This window comes from Sphaerodactylus townsendi, linkage group LG06, assembly GCF_021028975.2.
Source record: "Sphaerodactylus townsendi isolate TG3544 linkage group LG06, MPM_Stown_v2.3, whole genome shotgun sequence".
NCBI lineage: Eukaryota > Metazoa > Chordata > Lepidosauria > Squamata > Sphaerodactylidae > Sphaerodactylus > Sphaerodactylus townsendi.
The window spans coordinates 89,791,828-89,806,285 of record NC_059430.1 but is presented as its reverse complement, the minus strand read 5'-3'; the positions used below and the strand labels follow the sequence as shown (position 1 = coordinate 89,806,285).

Here is a 14,458-nt window from a genome sequence, read left to right as displayed (position 1 = left end):
TGTCTCTTGCCTTGAAAACCCTACGAAGTCACTTGTATATTAAAAGGGTGAAATAAAAGAAACCAGATTTAATCAAGTAAAAGCTTAATTGAGAATCAGTATAGTATAGGTCTGGGAATCCCAGGTACACATCCTCTCTCTGCCATGGAAGCCTGCTGGGTGACAAACTCTGTGCCTAATCTACCTGACAGGATTGTTGTGAGGGTAAAATGTGGGGAGAAGGATGATGTAAAAAATTTTGGGTCCCAATGGAGGAAAAGGTGGAGCATAAATTAATTAATTTCCTTTTGAATTCAATAAATGTGAACCCAAGGACCTGCACTCTAGGCCTTTGGTTTCAAACACATAAATGTCATTGCTACAAGCTGCTTTTGAAACTCTCTCTTTGAAAAATAGCTCCCCCCCACATTTATTGTGGGAGGATATTTTTCAAACATTTCAGTTCAAAGACCCAACTACCACCACCACACTCACACACACCTCTGAGGCACAGAACTCCTTGCACAGTTCTTGGGATCCTGTTCCCAAAAATGTTGTATGTTTTATAACCTCAAAAGTGATCATAACAAAGAAAAATGGCTTTACTTTTTTCCCCAAGGAGCATAATGCCAACAAAACCCTGAAATGTGTTTAATTTCTTTCTGATTGCTAACCAAAATATAAGCTCCTCTGTCTTTGACTCATCCCCAACAGACTATGTTAGAAATTGTATCATTGGTAAAGGAGCAGCTTACAAAGGAACTATATCAGTCACAAAGAGTGGCGTCCGGTGTCAGGCGTGGAATTCTACAATACCTCATGAACACAGGTAAGATTGATGGAATCACAAGAGCCCACTCTTACAAAGCTCTCTCCTGCAGGCAGGCCCACAGGCAGCAATTTTATCAAAACCTTTTTCATGTAAAGCAGATGCTTTCCACAACACCCATATCCAGAAATTATAGAGGGGATACTCTTTATAGAGGGGATACTCTTTTCTGTTCTCTCTCTGTGTGTTTGTGTGTGTGTTTATTTTTTGCTATTTTAAATGTGTGAAATGGGTCCAGAGTGAATCTTTGGTCCTTTGCAAAAGGAGACGTTCTAGGGTTTAAGCCTTTCAGAGCTTTATGCTTCTTCAGCTGGTATTGGTAATAGAAATAAAAAGGTTGTAGACTGGCAAGGAAGTGTCCCTGTGTTAATGCTACAAGTTAGGAGCTTCAGCCAATTTTGCTTCCTTCTCTGACCTCCACCTCCTCCTTCCCCCTTGGAACTTGGTTTTAACCATTAAGGCCTTGAGTGGTCTGGGACCATAGCATCTCCGGTACCACCTCTCCCGATACTACCCTTGGTGAACATTAAGCTCTGATGGAAGCAATCTCTTGAATGTCTGGCTGGCCTCTACCTGGTGGAACTCTCCATCAGGTGAGACCAGGGCACTGGAGGCTTACCGTATATACTCGTATATAAGTCGAATTTTCAGCACATTTTTTGTCCTGACAAAGCCCCCCTCGATTTATACACGAGTGAGGTGTATTTAAGAAAATATTTTAGGGTTTTTACTTTGTTGGCTGCCAGGGGCACAGTTTTTAGGCTAATGGTACCAAATTTTCAGGGTATCATCAGGTGACACTCCTGATGATACCAACCGGGTTTGGTAAAGTTTGGTTCAGGATGTCCAAAGTTATGGACCCCCAAAGGGGGTGCCCCATTCCCCATTGTTTCCAATGGGAGCTGATAGGACAGTGGTGGCGAACCTTTGGCACTCCAGATGTTATGGACTACATTTCCCATCAGCCCTTGCCAGCATGACCAATTGGCCATGCTGGCAGGGGCTGATGGGAATTGTAGTCCATAACATCTGGAGTGCCAAAGGTTCGCCATCACGGTGATAGGAGATGGGGCTACATTTTGAGGGTCCATAACTTTGGACCCCTTAAACCAAACTTCACTAAACCTGGGTGGTATCATCAGGATACTCTCTTGCTGATACCAGCCAGGTTTGGTGATGTTTGGTTCAGGGGATCCAAAGTTATGGATCCACAAAGTGGGTGCTCCCATCCCTCATTGTTTCCAATGGAAGTAGATGGGGCTACCCTTTTGAGGGTCCATAACTTTGGACCGCCTGAACCAAACTTCACCAAACCTGGGTGTTATCATCAGGAGGGTCTCCCAAAGATACTCTGAAATGTTGGTACTGCTAACATAAACATTCCTCCCCTGACAGGCACACTCAAATTTTCCCCAGATTCTCTCTTTAAATCACGCCCCCCTTCTGAGTGAATTTAAAGGGAGAATCAGGGCTTACAGAGCGAGTTTACTGTTTTTCTTTGAAATAAATATTCAAAAACATTTAACCTACTGATGCCTTAATTAATGTAATTTTATTGCTATCTATTTTTATTTTTGAAATTTACCAGTAGCTGCTGCATTTCCCACCCTCGACTTATACCCGAGTCAATAAGTTTTCCCATTTTTTTGTGGTAAAATTAGGTGCCTTGACTTATATGCGGGTCGACTTATACACGAGTATATACGGGTATGTCAATTCTATAGGGCCTGCAAGGCAGAGATGTTCCACGGAGCTTTTGGTTGAGGGTAGTGACAGTTTTCTTCTGAGCTTTACTAGCCTTGCAAATCCCCCTCCCCCTTTAATCTGGTGTATATGTGTGTGTGTATGTGTGTATATATGTGTACGCACGCACGCACACACACACACACACAAAACTAATGTGGGTTAAAAGGGTTTTAAATTGAATATATTTGGAAGTGTATTGGCATTTTATATCGTCTAAGGAAGAAAGCAACACTTGTGATAGGATTTTAATGTTTGGATATTATTTTTAACTTGTAAATTGTTTTATTGGTATATTTTGATTTGTTAGCTGCTCTGAGCCAGACCGTTGGGGCAGGAAGAACAGGTTACTTACCGTATATACTCATGTATAAGTCGAATTTTTCAGCACATTTTTAATGCTGAAAAAGCTCCCCTCGACTTATATGCGGGTCATTAAAAATTTTTTTGTGTTTTTATTTTGCCGGCCAGCAGGGGGTGCAGTTTTTATGCTAGCGGCACCAAAATTTTAGGGTACCCTCAGAAGACACTCCTGATGATACCAGCCAAGTTTGGTAAAGTTTGGTTCAGGGGGTCCAAAGTTATGAACCCCCAAATGAGGTGCCCCCATTCCCCATTGTTTTCAATGGGAGCTATTAGTAGATGGGGCTAACCTTTTGAGGGTCCATAACTTTGGACCCTCTGAAACAAACTTCACCAGGAGAGTCTCTTTATGATACCAGCCAGGTTTGGTGAAGTTTGCATCAGGGGATCCAAAGTTATTGACCCCCAAAGGGGATGCCACATCCCCCATTGTTTACAATGGAAGCTAATAGTAGATTTTCCATTTCTGATAATATCCCTCTTAAAATCTAAGTTGGGTTACATTTGGACATACAGATGATGATGAGGAATCCAGTTTTGGAGGATTTTAACTCTTGTGTTTTAGCTTGGTTGCTGGTTGAGTTAAGGTTTTTGTACTTTTAAAGTTATTGTTGATACCATATTGTTCTTGTTGACCCTCTTTTCCACTTACAGAGCCAGTTTACTGTTTTTCTTTGAAATAAATATTCAAAAACATTTAGCCTCCTGATGCCTCAATTGATGTAATTTTATTGGCATCTATTTTTATTTTTGAAATTTACCAGCAGCTGCTGCATTTCCCACCCCCGACTTATACGCGAGTCAATAAGTTTTCCCAGTTTTTTGTGGTAAAATTAGGTGCCTCGACTTATATGCGGGTCGACTTATACGCGAGTATATACGGTAGTTTAATAAAATAAAAATAAATAAATAAAATAAATGACCGATGTTCAAGTGCCCTCAGCATTCTAAGCCCCTGGAAAGCCACTGGGCATACCTAGTGGTTATCAGGTCATTGCAGGGGTGGCAAGGGGACTAATTTATAAGCTAAACATGTTTGGCATACTTCAAGATGCAGAAGTATGCAGAATTCTTTTCCTCTTTCACTAACCTCTAAAGAGGCCTGAGAACCTCCAAGGAGCTTGGCGTACCCTTTCAGTGTGTCATTTTTTCACATGCGGTGTGTGAAGTGGGGAGGAACACTTAATTGAGCCAGCTCGGTTGCTTGAATTACAGCAGCTGTGGACTCAAATGGCACCTCTGCCCATGCCCAGTACTGTTGGCACTCGTGCACACTTCCAAAGCATTTAATTGGTTGGCCATCAGTACCTATGAATAGGCACCTGGACCACAAGAGAGCTCTGGATAACTGACAGCCTTTATTGAGTGTCCTTTTCCAGAATTCTAACAAGGGACTATGTCTTTTTGTCAGTTGCTGTTGGGTAACTAGAATGTCGTCAGTTGCTGTTGGGTAACTAGAACGCTTCTCCACTATCAGCTAAGCTTCTGAAATACACTCGGCATGCAAATAATATATTTAGGGCCATCTGGATTGAATGTTGCTGGCTTTTATTTAATGCTTATCTTTACAAGCTTAGGACTTTGTGATGAAGGAGAGGGGGAGGAATTCCTGTAATACTGTAATACGCAAGGGCATACCAATTGTTAAACATGCACATGAAATGTAATTCCCCATCAGTAAAGCTTGCCTGCTGTTGTCCTTATCTCAGAGGTTATGAAAGAATTACACGGTAATTGCACAGGGCAAAATGAATGCCAGTTTGATGGGCTTCCCTTGAAAAGAAGTTGCCCTTACTTTCTCCTGAAAATGCTAGTGTTTTGAATTTTAGTATGCAGTGAAAACAGTTGATCTGTAAATGATTTGGTTTCAATATTTAACAAAATATACTGTAAGAAATAGAGTTTGATAGTGGACGAGGAGCTTAGATTTTATACTCTCCCCCTTTACTATGTGTTTACAGATTCAGGAATGGAGCAAGGGGTTGGATTGCACAAATCAATTCTACTGGCAAGCATGCTTTTATTTGGTGAGGAGAGAGAGCCTTCCCCTGATGAAAGAAATTCTTTGACTGTCAGATTAAGGCTCATTTCACCAGATGAATGCATTCTCATCACTAGCAGACTGGATTTTCCAGGGTCCTACCTGTAATTCTTAGAGAAAATTTAGATGTTAGAATGTAACTTTCCCTAGGGATAGATTCTGCTCATTTACTGAGGTGGGCTGCACCTTTCTTGTTAGAAACCAACTGAACCTAACTGATCATTGCATGGATGGAATACAGATGGCCTTGTTTTTGATTTCCAGGGATTTTGCTTGTTGCTAAAAATTCCTGGCTGTAATATGACTTGAGGCCTTCAAGTATCTCATTTGTATGAAAAATAGATTCTTTTTCCATTGTATGAATTTGTATGAAAAACAAATTCTGGGACAAAATTATAATTGCAGAAAAAAGCATTATTCTGTGAGCACAGGCAATTAATGTAGCCTTATAACTTTGATATATCTTCCTGCTGTTTCTTCTATATTGTTGTCTTCAAGAGTTTTAGAAAGCTACCTTTGATTTGTACATCTTCTCATGTATAGCAATAGGCAGGATGATGCTTCTAAAATAAATAAATATTGTGAATCAAACTGCCCTTGAAGAAGGAAGTGTCAGGTTCATGAAGATGTGTGAAAGGTAGTAAGTTTTGAAAGAAGGTCTGCATGTGCTTATACTGTAATGATTGTCATTTTAAAACTAGCTTTTTGCCTTCGAGCTATCGAGGTAAAGATCTTCGAGAAAATTACTGCCGGAACCCCCGAGGGGAAGAAGGGGGGCCCTGGTGTTTCACAAGCAACCCAAAGATCCGTCATGAAGTTTGTGATGTTCCTCTCTGTTCAGAAGGTAACACTCAGAAGGAATGCGCAGCAGTCGAATCATAGCCCATTTTCAGTTTTCTGCATCAACAGAAAACTATTCAGAATTAATAGGTGTATTGAGTATTGCCACGAAAACCTTTGTCCCATGTTGGTTGTTACAGTTCCCAGGCTGCTCTGTTCTCAGTCAAATCCCTTGATGTTATCATTTTCTCTCCATCTTTCTGTGTAGCCGGCTTTATTTCTTCTTCCTGATTTCTGTCTCTTCTGTACATACAACAATGTGCCACCATTGGCTAGAATATACTTGTGATATCTCACACTAGCCTCTACGTGCAAAGGTAGTTGAATTTGAAACTCATTTTCCAAACTATTTTCAGATCTAGTATCATTGTGGCACTGCTTTTGAGAATGGCTAAATCCTAGATAATCATGGGTTGTCTCAGAGAGCAGTGTTGTCTCAGAGAGCAATGTGTTATATTTGCCTTTCAAATAATGTAACACCTTTTTTTTAAGCAGGGGATTTTACTTCCAACTTCACAGTTTGTTCTGCACAGCAGAAATAAGATGTCCTGAGGATGCCAAAAAGAAGAAGAAGTCATCCTGGGAAGGCACTCCTCACAGCCTTTTCCTCAAGATGTCCTTAGGATGCCTTATTTCTTCTCAAGATGTCTTCCTTTAAAAAATACTTAAAAGTTCACCTTTTTTTCCTAAACTGCCTGCAAGATGTCTCCTGCCTGGCTGTGCAGAATGCAGAGCTCAGGAGGTTGTTTCCTGCCCAACTGTTTTGCTCTCTGGTCAGTTTCATGCTTGGCTTATGCCCAACCTTTTGTTTGCAGGTGAAGGGATTCTCCCTGCCACCATTTGCTGAAGATTGCCACAGGGTGTTTGCTCTGCAGGCTCTGATCCTGGGTGCCTTTTCAGCCCCAAAAGTACATAGTTGTACTCAGTTGGTCATGCTGTTTCCAGCAATATATGTGCCCTCCCTTTTTAATAGGGAAGACACACAGAAGATAATTTTAGCTGCTCAGAAGATGGGTATGCCACCTATTATAAGCATTGGGTTGACTTGCCCTCCACGGACTGCTCCACTCCCCGTTGTTTTGTACTGCACAGAAAAACTGTCGATCGGCAGAGGAAAAATTAACTCAATACTTTTCAATGGGTGGCAGACCCTTCTTCTGAGCAGCTAAGATTCTCTTCTGTGTGTCTGTGTAGGCACAAAGATAGCTCCTCAAAAATAAAAACAATAGGGAAACTATTGCTGAAATTGGCAGGACCAGCTGAGTAGAATTATGTACTTTTTGGGATGAAAAGGCATCCAAGATTTGAGCCTGCAGAGCAAATGTCCTTCAGGAAATGGCAGCAGGGAGAATCCCTTCACCAGCACACAAAATGCCAGGCACAAGCAGAGCCTGAAACTGACTAGAGCCCTAAACAATTGGGGGAAAACAGCCTCTTTTCTTCTCTGATGGAAAGCACACCAGAAGTTGCCTCTTTTTAAGATGTCCCTCAAACATCTTATTTTGGGTGTGCAGACTGAAAAGAGGCAGTCACTTTGTTTTAATACATACTACAGATGTCTTTTTTTGTGCTGTATGGAACAGACCCATGTTCGGTGAAATTTTGTAACTGACTAGGGTTGTGGAAACACCTTCACCTCCTATAGATATGTATGGAAGGAACAGTTTGACAATGGAAGCAATGACTTTATCTCCCTTGATGGAGATCTTTAAGTCAAGATTAGCCAGCCATTTGCCAGGAAATCTCTAGCTTTGGATTTCCTGTAGTGAGCAAAGGGTTGGACTAGATAGCCTAGAAGGTCTGTTCCAACTCTTGGACTACTCTTAACATGCTTTTGGCCTTTGAATTTTTTGCTAAGAAGAATCTTGTAATATTATTTGAAAGTGTGCTATAGGTAAAACTGAATGGGCAGCTCCAGTTTTTAATGTTCTAGGAGACCATGTAAACCTAACAAGGATTACAAGAATTACATACATTTTATCAGCAACTGTAGAGTGAAATGCTGTGATGTACACCACTATCCCAACAATGTCTGTTCTGAATTTTCAGTTGAATGCATGACATGCAATGGGGAAAGCTACAGAGGTCCCATGGACCGCACGGAGACTGGCAAGGAATGTCAGCGTTGGGATCTTCAGAGACCGCATAGGCACTCCCATCGTCCAGAGAGGTAACTGTACTTGGTATTATCTTACTTTGTAATGATAAAAGGTTGGATCAGATGGATGCATGAATGGAGGGTCCCTGTGGTGGTGGTTCTTTCCCCACCTTTCTTTCCCCACAAATGACCCATGTTACCCTGGAAATCCACTGCTATGGGACCTATCTGCACAAAAAACCACCAGGTGGACTGCAGGAGAAGAAAGATGTGGGCAACATTGCCACCATCATACTCTTACTGCAGCTTGCTCCAGCATACTGTTTTTGTCTGCAGAAGAGTGGAGGAGGGGCAGTTTCACCCAATTCCTTACTATATCCCCCTTCCCCATATCTAGTGGCTTTTTGTCCATGGCAGTCTTGCAGCTGTGTGCAATCTTGCAACTGCCCTCCTTGGAGAAGGAGAGTGTCACAGAGGGCTGCTGTGGAAAGAGAGGTTTGGATGGATCCACCACCACAGTGACCTTCTTCTTGTTTAACCATAGTATCCTACTCCCAAAATACAGCATCTGATTTAGTATTTTATCATTTGCTAGTCTTCCTGTTTTGGATCTACTGCTCTGATGGTGTTTGTGCCTATAAATCCAGTTATGAAGGGTTTAAAATAGCATTTGCATGCTGACTTGAAAACTAACTCTCTGCATGTATGGGGTTTTCTTGTGGCATAAAAAATTGCATAATGATTTTATTCCATTTTTTGTTGGGTGTGCCTTTAATATTCTTTTAAAATATCAGTTTTGTGTAGATATACTCAGCTTTGATTTGGTCAGTGGGGGAGTGTTCATGTAATCCATGAGCACTCCATGAGTCAAAGCTGAAACCAAAGTCGATGGTTGCCTGCCATTGTGTGACGACTTAAAACCCAGCAGAACTATTATGGGTTGTATCTTTATTCATGTTAGTAAAGTTTAGGCAAGAACAGTAAATGGATTTATGCCAGATCTTGGCATGTTAAAGATTGGTTGTATGTGCTCAGACTTTATAACTGGAAATAATGCCATTTTGCATTTGATTCCTTAAAAGCATGAAATTAAAAATATGAGGTAATTTTATTGGCCCATTAAGTTTTAATGTGTGATAGACAGATTTTAATGGGACATATCCAGGAAATCTCTTTACCAATAACTTGAAAGACAGCAAGCATCAAAAACACTCACATAATTTAAGATTGCTTATGAGTTTAGCCATAGTTTTTCTTTAAACAGGCCACTTCTGAAATAGTTAACTATTTAATCTGTTCACATTTTGGTTCTCTGCCTATAAAACTATAATAGATTCCATACCAAATTATATAATGTTTATCTTATGTGATTATCAAAAGAAGTATGTATATTTGGGTATATGGCTAACTGCAATTTCTAAGTATAGATTTATAATTTGGGGAAAGTATTTAAGATGTATATGTATTTACTTAATAAGTAAGGAAGTAAATAAATTTATTGTTTAAAGCCGAAGGCCAGTGCAATATGACTTAAAGTATAAAAAATATGTCAAAAAGACAAAATGGCATTCTATATGCTTAGAAAACACCATTTGTGTCATTTGAGTTGCACCAAATGCTCTGAGTGCTTATCTGGACCACAGATTTTACTGGCTTAACATTGATTCATTCTCCCCAGGGAACACTTAGAAGTGTTGTATGATGAGAAAAAAACTGGTAATGGGACCCATCACAAAATGGCATTTGGGGGTGGGGGTGTCTTTCTGATTTGGGGAAATGGTGTTTGACTTCAGTTTCTAAAGAGGAAAGGGTTGCTCATAAGAAAGTCTGTACCTATGACCAAACCTGCCAAAGGTGAAAGTCTATGCTGTGTCTGCCCAGGGTGTTCTTAGCACTTTGCTAATTAGTCATCTGACTAGAAGATCCTTGGTTGTTGTTTTTTTTGATCTATTCAAGATCCCTTGGATTTACCTTCAAGGCTCAAGAAGCAGAAAGAAACATCAGTGAGACCATGATAACCACAATAGTCACACTGGGGCTACTGTTCTAATGGGTGTGCTTCTGATGGCTGTTCCAGGCTGTAGTTGAGGTGGTTGTACTTTGGTCACATTATGATAAGACATGAGTCACTGGAAAAGACAATAATGCTGGGAAAAAATTGAAGGCAGCAGGAGAAGAGGAAGACCCAAACTGAGATCGATTGACTCAATCAAGGAAGCCATAGCCTTCAGTTTGGAAGACCTGAGCAAATGGGTTAACAATAGGACATTTGGGAAGTCATTATTTCATAGGGTCATTATAAGTTAGATTAAATTACTTGATGGCATTTAACACACAGTTTAAACTGCTTTCAAAGTTGTCAAAATGAGTTCTGACAGCCCCCCTCCCCTTCCAAGTTTGACAAATTATCATTTATATGTAGCTATGGAGGCTTCAGATAGCATAGCTCTTGGGATTTTAATATGGAAACTCAGCTCAGAATCTTGTTGCATCTTACTGAGGAGCAGGCTTTCATGGACTTCATTGTCTACAGCTTTGGTGGGCTCGAGCCCATGAAATGTTTGCCTTAACAGGCTTGTTCTTTTTATTGTAACAAGACAAAGACTAACATCGCTCTCTCTCTCTCTTTGGAATTTGTCTCAACAATATGGAAATGTCATTGCTGAACAGTGCACTAGGTAAGGAAGACTTTGTGGGTGAAATATTGACTGGATCATGTTGAGGTGAAGATTTGTTGGAAGGGATATGAAGAGCACATGACTAAGGGAACCGTGGTCCTTGAAAACTAATTTTGTGAGCACATCTGGATTGTGCATTGTGGTGATGGAGTCACCAGACTCTGTAGACCTCCATGGGTGTATATTAACACCCAAGCAGATCTGAGAAGTCTGGGGGCTGAGAGTCAGCCCTGTGGGAAATCACTGAAACTACATACTGCCACCTGCATGAACAATCATTTCTGTGCCAGCAAGGGGGAGGTGGAGAAGGGTGGGAACTCAGACCAAGGAGAAGGAGCTTGAACTACACAGAGGGATGTGGAGGGAGATTGGTCTGTAGCAAGCAGGGGTCTTCATCCTGCAAGTAATGAAATCCAGCTGGAGAACACAGTTCAGTTTTTCTCTTCCAGCCGGAAGGTCTTTGCTAATCCTTCTGGAGTATTGTAAGCAATTATGCCACCGCTTTTATTGTGATACTAGTTCACCCTGAACCAGACCCCCCTCTATGAAGGAGGGAAGGGAGATATTGTTTCCTTAACCATAAATCATTATGGCATGATTGTGATCTGTTCACGTTCATCAGAACATCCTGTTCCTATACCATGAACCTCAAAAGGCTAATATAATCAAACACATGGAGATGCCTTGGTTCATTGCTTGTCTTCTCAGACTGGCAGTAGTTCTTCAGGGTTTCATGTTGAGATCTTTTAGAGCACCCACTGCTCAGTCTGTTTAACTAAAGATGCTGGGGATAGAAGCTGGGACCTTGTATATGCTGAGTTGATGCTCTGCCACTGAGCCACAGCCCCTCCCTACCCCTAGGATCCTCTATTAAAATACCTTCATGAGCTGCATGGTATCCTTCTTATCCAAGTTCTTTGAGAAAAAGTCACCACATCTTTCAAATCAGGCACCAGAGGAGTAGCACTAGCTGAAAATACCTTCTCAAGTTTGGCTAGTTTTGGTACTTCCACAAAAATATTACAGCAGTTCTTGGTGTGGGGTATGCTGACTGAGGAGCATCATTGGATCCTGAGCTGATATTGCAGGACAATGTTTGAAACATTCCATCGAATTAGATCATCGTGTGGGGTGGAGGGGTGGGGTGTCACTGATCTATGATTCAGCGTTGCTAACATTTTGGGATCTCTCAGCAATTCATGTACAAAATTGCATCTCTAGGATGCACAAACAATAAACATATGCTTTGGGTTCTAATAAAATAATTTGCATAGGCTGTGGATTGTTTGCCTTTAAATATTTCCACTTGCGGCTCAAAACCTTTGATAGGCAATCTGGCCTCAATTAGCGGCATATGTTTTAAATTTCAGTCACCAGTGTCAGTTATGATTTGGGATTGAATTATTACAGTGGCCACCTAAATCTCAGTTTAAGTTGTAAAAGAAGAGGGGAGGTCTGAAATTAATGACCCATAAATGCAAAGCAATCTCGGGAAAAGTTGAGTTTACCATTAAATTCAGTTGCCTAGAATCCAGGAATAATAATGATAGAGAGTATTACAGCTACTGAATTTAAACAAAAATACAGTTGTAAAAGGGCAGAGGGGAAGAAGAACCATTAACCTTTTGAAAGGGGCTAGAACTAGCTTCTACATGAAAGATAAACACTATTAATTATTCCTTCCTTTTTTTCTGAACTGCAATGTGTCGGCCTGCAACTCTTGGGAATATTTTTGGGGTGGAGTCTAGTATGCCAGAATGATGATGCCTGTGTGCTGATGTCACAGGTGAAAAACAGAGGTGATGTCATGATAACAAAGGGGCACTCTAGGATTTGCAATAGTTTTTGAAAACAGTGCACCCCAAATGCTGTGATGTCACTTCCATCAGATGTGATGCCAGCATGTTGGTGCAGTGCTGGTGTGCACTCCCATTTTCCCACAGCCTTTCAAATTCAGTGGGCAATGAATGGGTTTGCAGGGAGGTCTCCCACTATAGCTATAGTGCAAAACCTGACATGTTTATTGAGAGAATTGGACTTCTGAGGCTCTGTGGGGGTTCAGTGGAGCATCCATCCAATTATTTGCATGTATGATTGCAGTCTTAAAATTACACTTCATTTCCAATAATGAGAATACCAGCCTCTAAGGAAGGGGAGCAATATCCAAGCCAGATGCAAGATATAATTTGCAAAGATGTTGGGAACTTCAACGTGGACTTAATCACTATTTCAAGCGATCATGATTTAATTGCTTGTTCATGAGCAAGTTTGAGCCTCTTGCTGAATTGCTGTTTTGCATGAAGTTCACCTCAAATACAGCATTGAGTAGCTTCATGCTTGCTAAATAGTCACTTCTATGTGCTTTCATACATAAATCAGAAGGCACATTATGCCTTGGTAAATAAACAACATTTCTAACATGCACAGTGACCAATCAAAGCAGCTGTTTGCCATATCTCAAAATGAGAAACACACAGTTGCCTAAGAAGAAGAGGAAAAGGAGGAGGAGGAGGAGTTTGGATTTATATCACCCCTTTCTCTCCTGTAGGAGACTCAAAGGGGCTTACAATCTCCTTTACCTTCCCCCCTCATAACAAACACCCTGTGAGGTGGGTGAGGCTGAGAGAGCCCCAAAGAGCTGTGACTAGCCCAAGGTCACCCAGCTGGCATGTGTTAAGTGCACAAGCTAATGTGATTCACCTGATAAGTCTCCACAGCTCAAGTGGCAGAGCGGGGGAATCAAACCTGGTTCCCCAGATTAGACTGCACCTGCTCTTAATCACTACACCATGCTGGCTCTGAAATGATAAATCCTTCTGATAAATAACTACAAATCCCATGAGGCAATGCAGCTACAACATACACACATTTATCCTGATCTAAATAGTTTACCAGCCATTGATGAACAATGAATATGTCATAAAGTTTATAGGGAGACACCTCATTAGTAAGTGCCAAAAGTGAAGCATAATTTTTTTCCGTTTACATAATGTAGTGAATAGCAAATGATGAGTCTGCAGTGGGCAATGTAGGGGAAACTGTGGCAAATAACTGTATTATCTTTTTTCACAATGTGTTTTATAGTATGCTTGAAATGTTTCTTGAACATTCATATTATACCTTTCATTTGCTCATTCATATTATACCTTTCATTCATCATGAGGCCAATCTATCGCTCTTGTTATCCAAATACTAGTTCATCTCTAGTTTTCTAGTCATGTTGACCTTAATTTATCAAAGTACTGAAGCATATGCTGGAGTGTAGAAGTGGGAATTAATGAATTGACATTTATCTAAATGCTGGGGGTAGACTAGCAAATGTGGCAGGTTATGCAATCAAATGCATTGTTACAACCAGCCTCAACCAATTTATTATTGTTTAGCTTCTTTGGTTGACAAAATGTTTGACAATTAATACTTGGTTCAAAGAGCTTAACTACAATAATTTTTATTTCTGCCGCAAGAAAACCCCCAAACACTCTGACTTATTTTTTTCCAAGTCATGTTTGCCCCCTTTCCAACAGAATCAAAGGGATTATGATATTTTATTTTAGCTTTTTTTACTTTCTGGGTTAAGAGATCCTTCAGCTGGCAACAGTAAATCAATTATGAATTGACTCATAAAGATTACATCGGCTAGCGGTTCCAAAATGACTTTGGGTTCAAAGGTGGTTGACATCTGCACTCTCCTAAATATAATCTAACATTCACTTGCAATTTACCCCATATAATAAATTTAAAAACCAACAATAAAATGTCATTCATTCAGGATGTTCTTGGATGTCTTATATTTTTCCCTCTACAATTCATTTACTAATTTAGGAAAAGCAATGGAAACAGTGACGGGGGGGGGGGGGTTCTGACAAGATAAAGGAGAGCAGAGGGAA

The 14,458-nt window shown here is 40.6% G+C and overlaps 1 protein-coding gene across 2 annotated transcripts in view; it reads left to right on the top strand.

Moving 5' to 3' along the window:
* HGF (hepatocyte growth factor) overlaps positions 1-14,458 on the top strand; it is a 72,875-nt gene that overhangs the window by 27,727 nt on the left and 30,690 nt on the right. The window contains exons 4-6 of one of the 2 annotated variants that reach the window (XM_048501210.1): positions 694-808; positions 5,672-5,799; positions 7,845-7,965. In XM_048501210.1, coding sequence (XP_048357167.1) covers positions 694-808; positions 5,672-5,799; positions 7,845-7,965 — 364 coding nt within the window. Of the gene's footprint in view, positions 1-693; positions 809-5,656; positions 5,800-7,844; positions 7,966-14,458 lie in introns of both variants that reach the window. The other variant, XM_048501209.1, reaches the window with a different exon arrangement.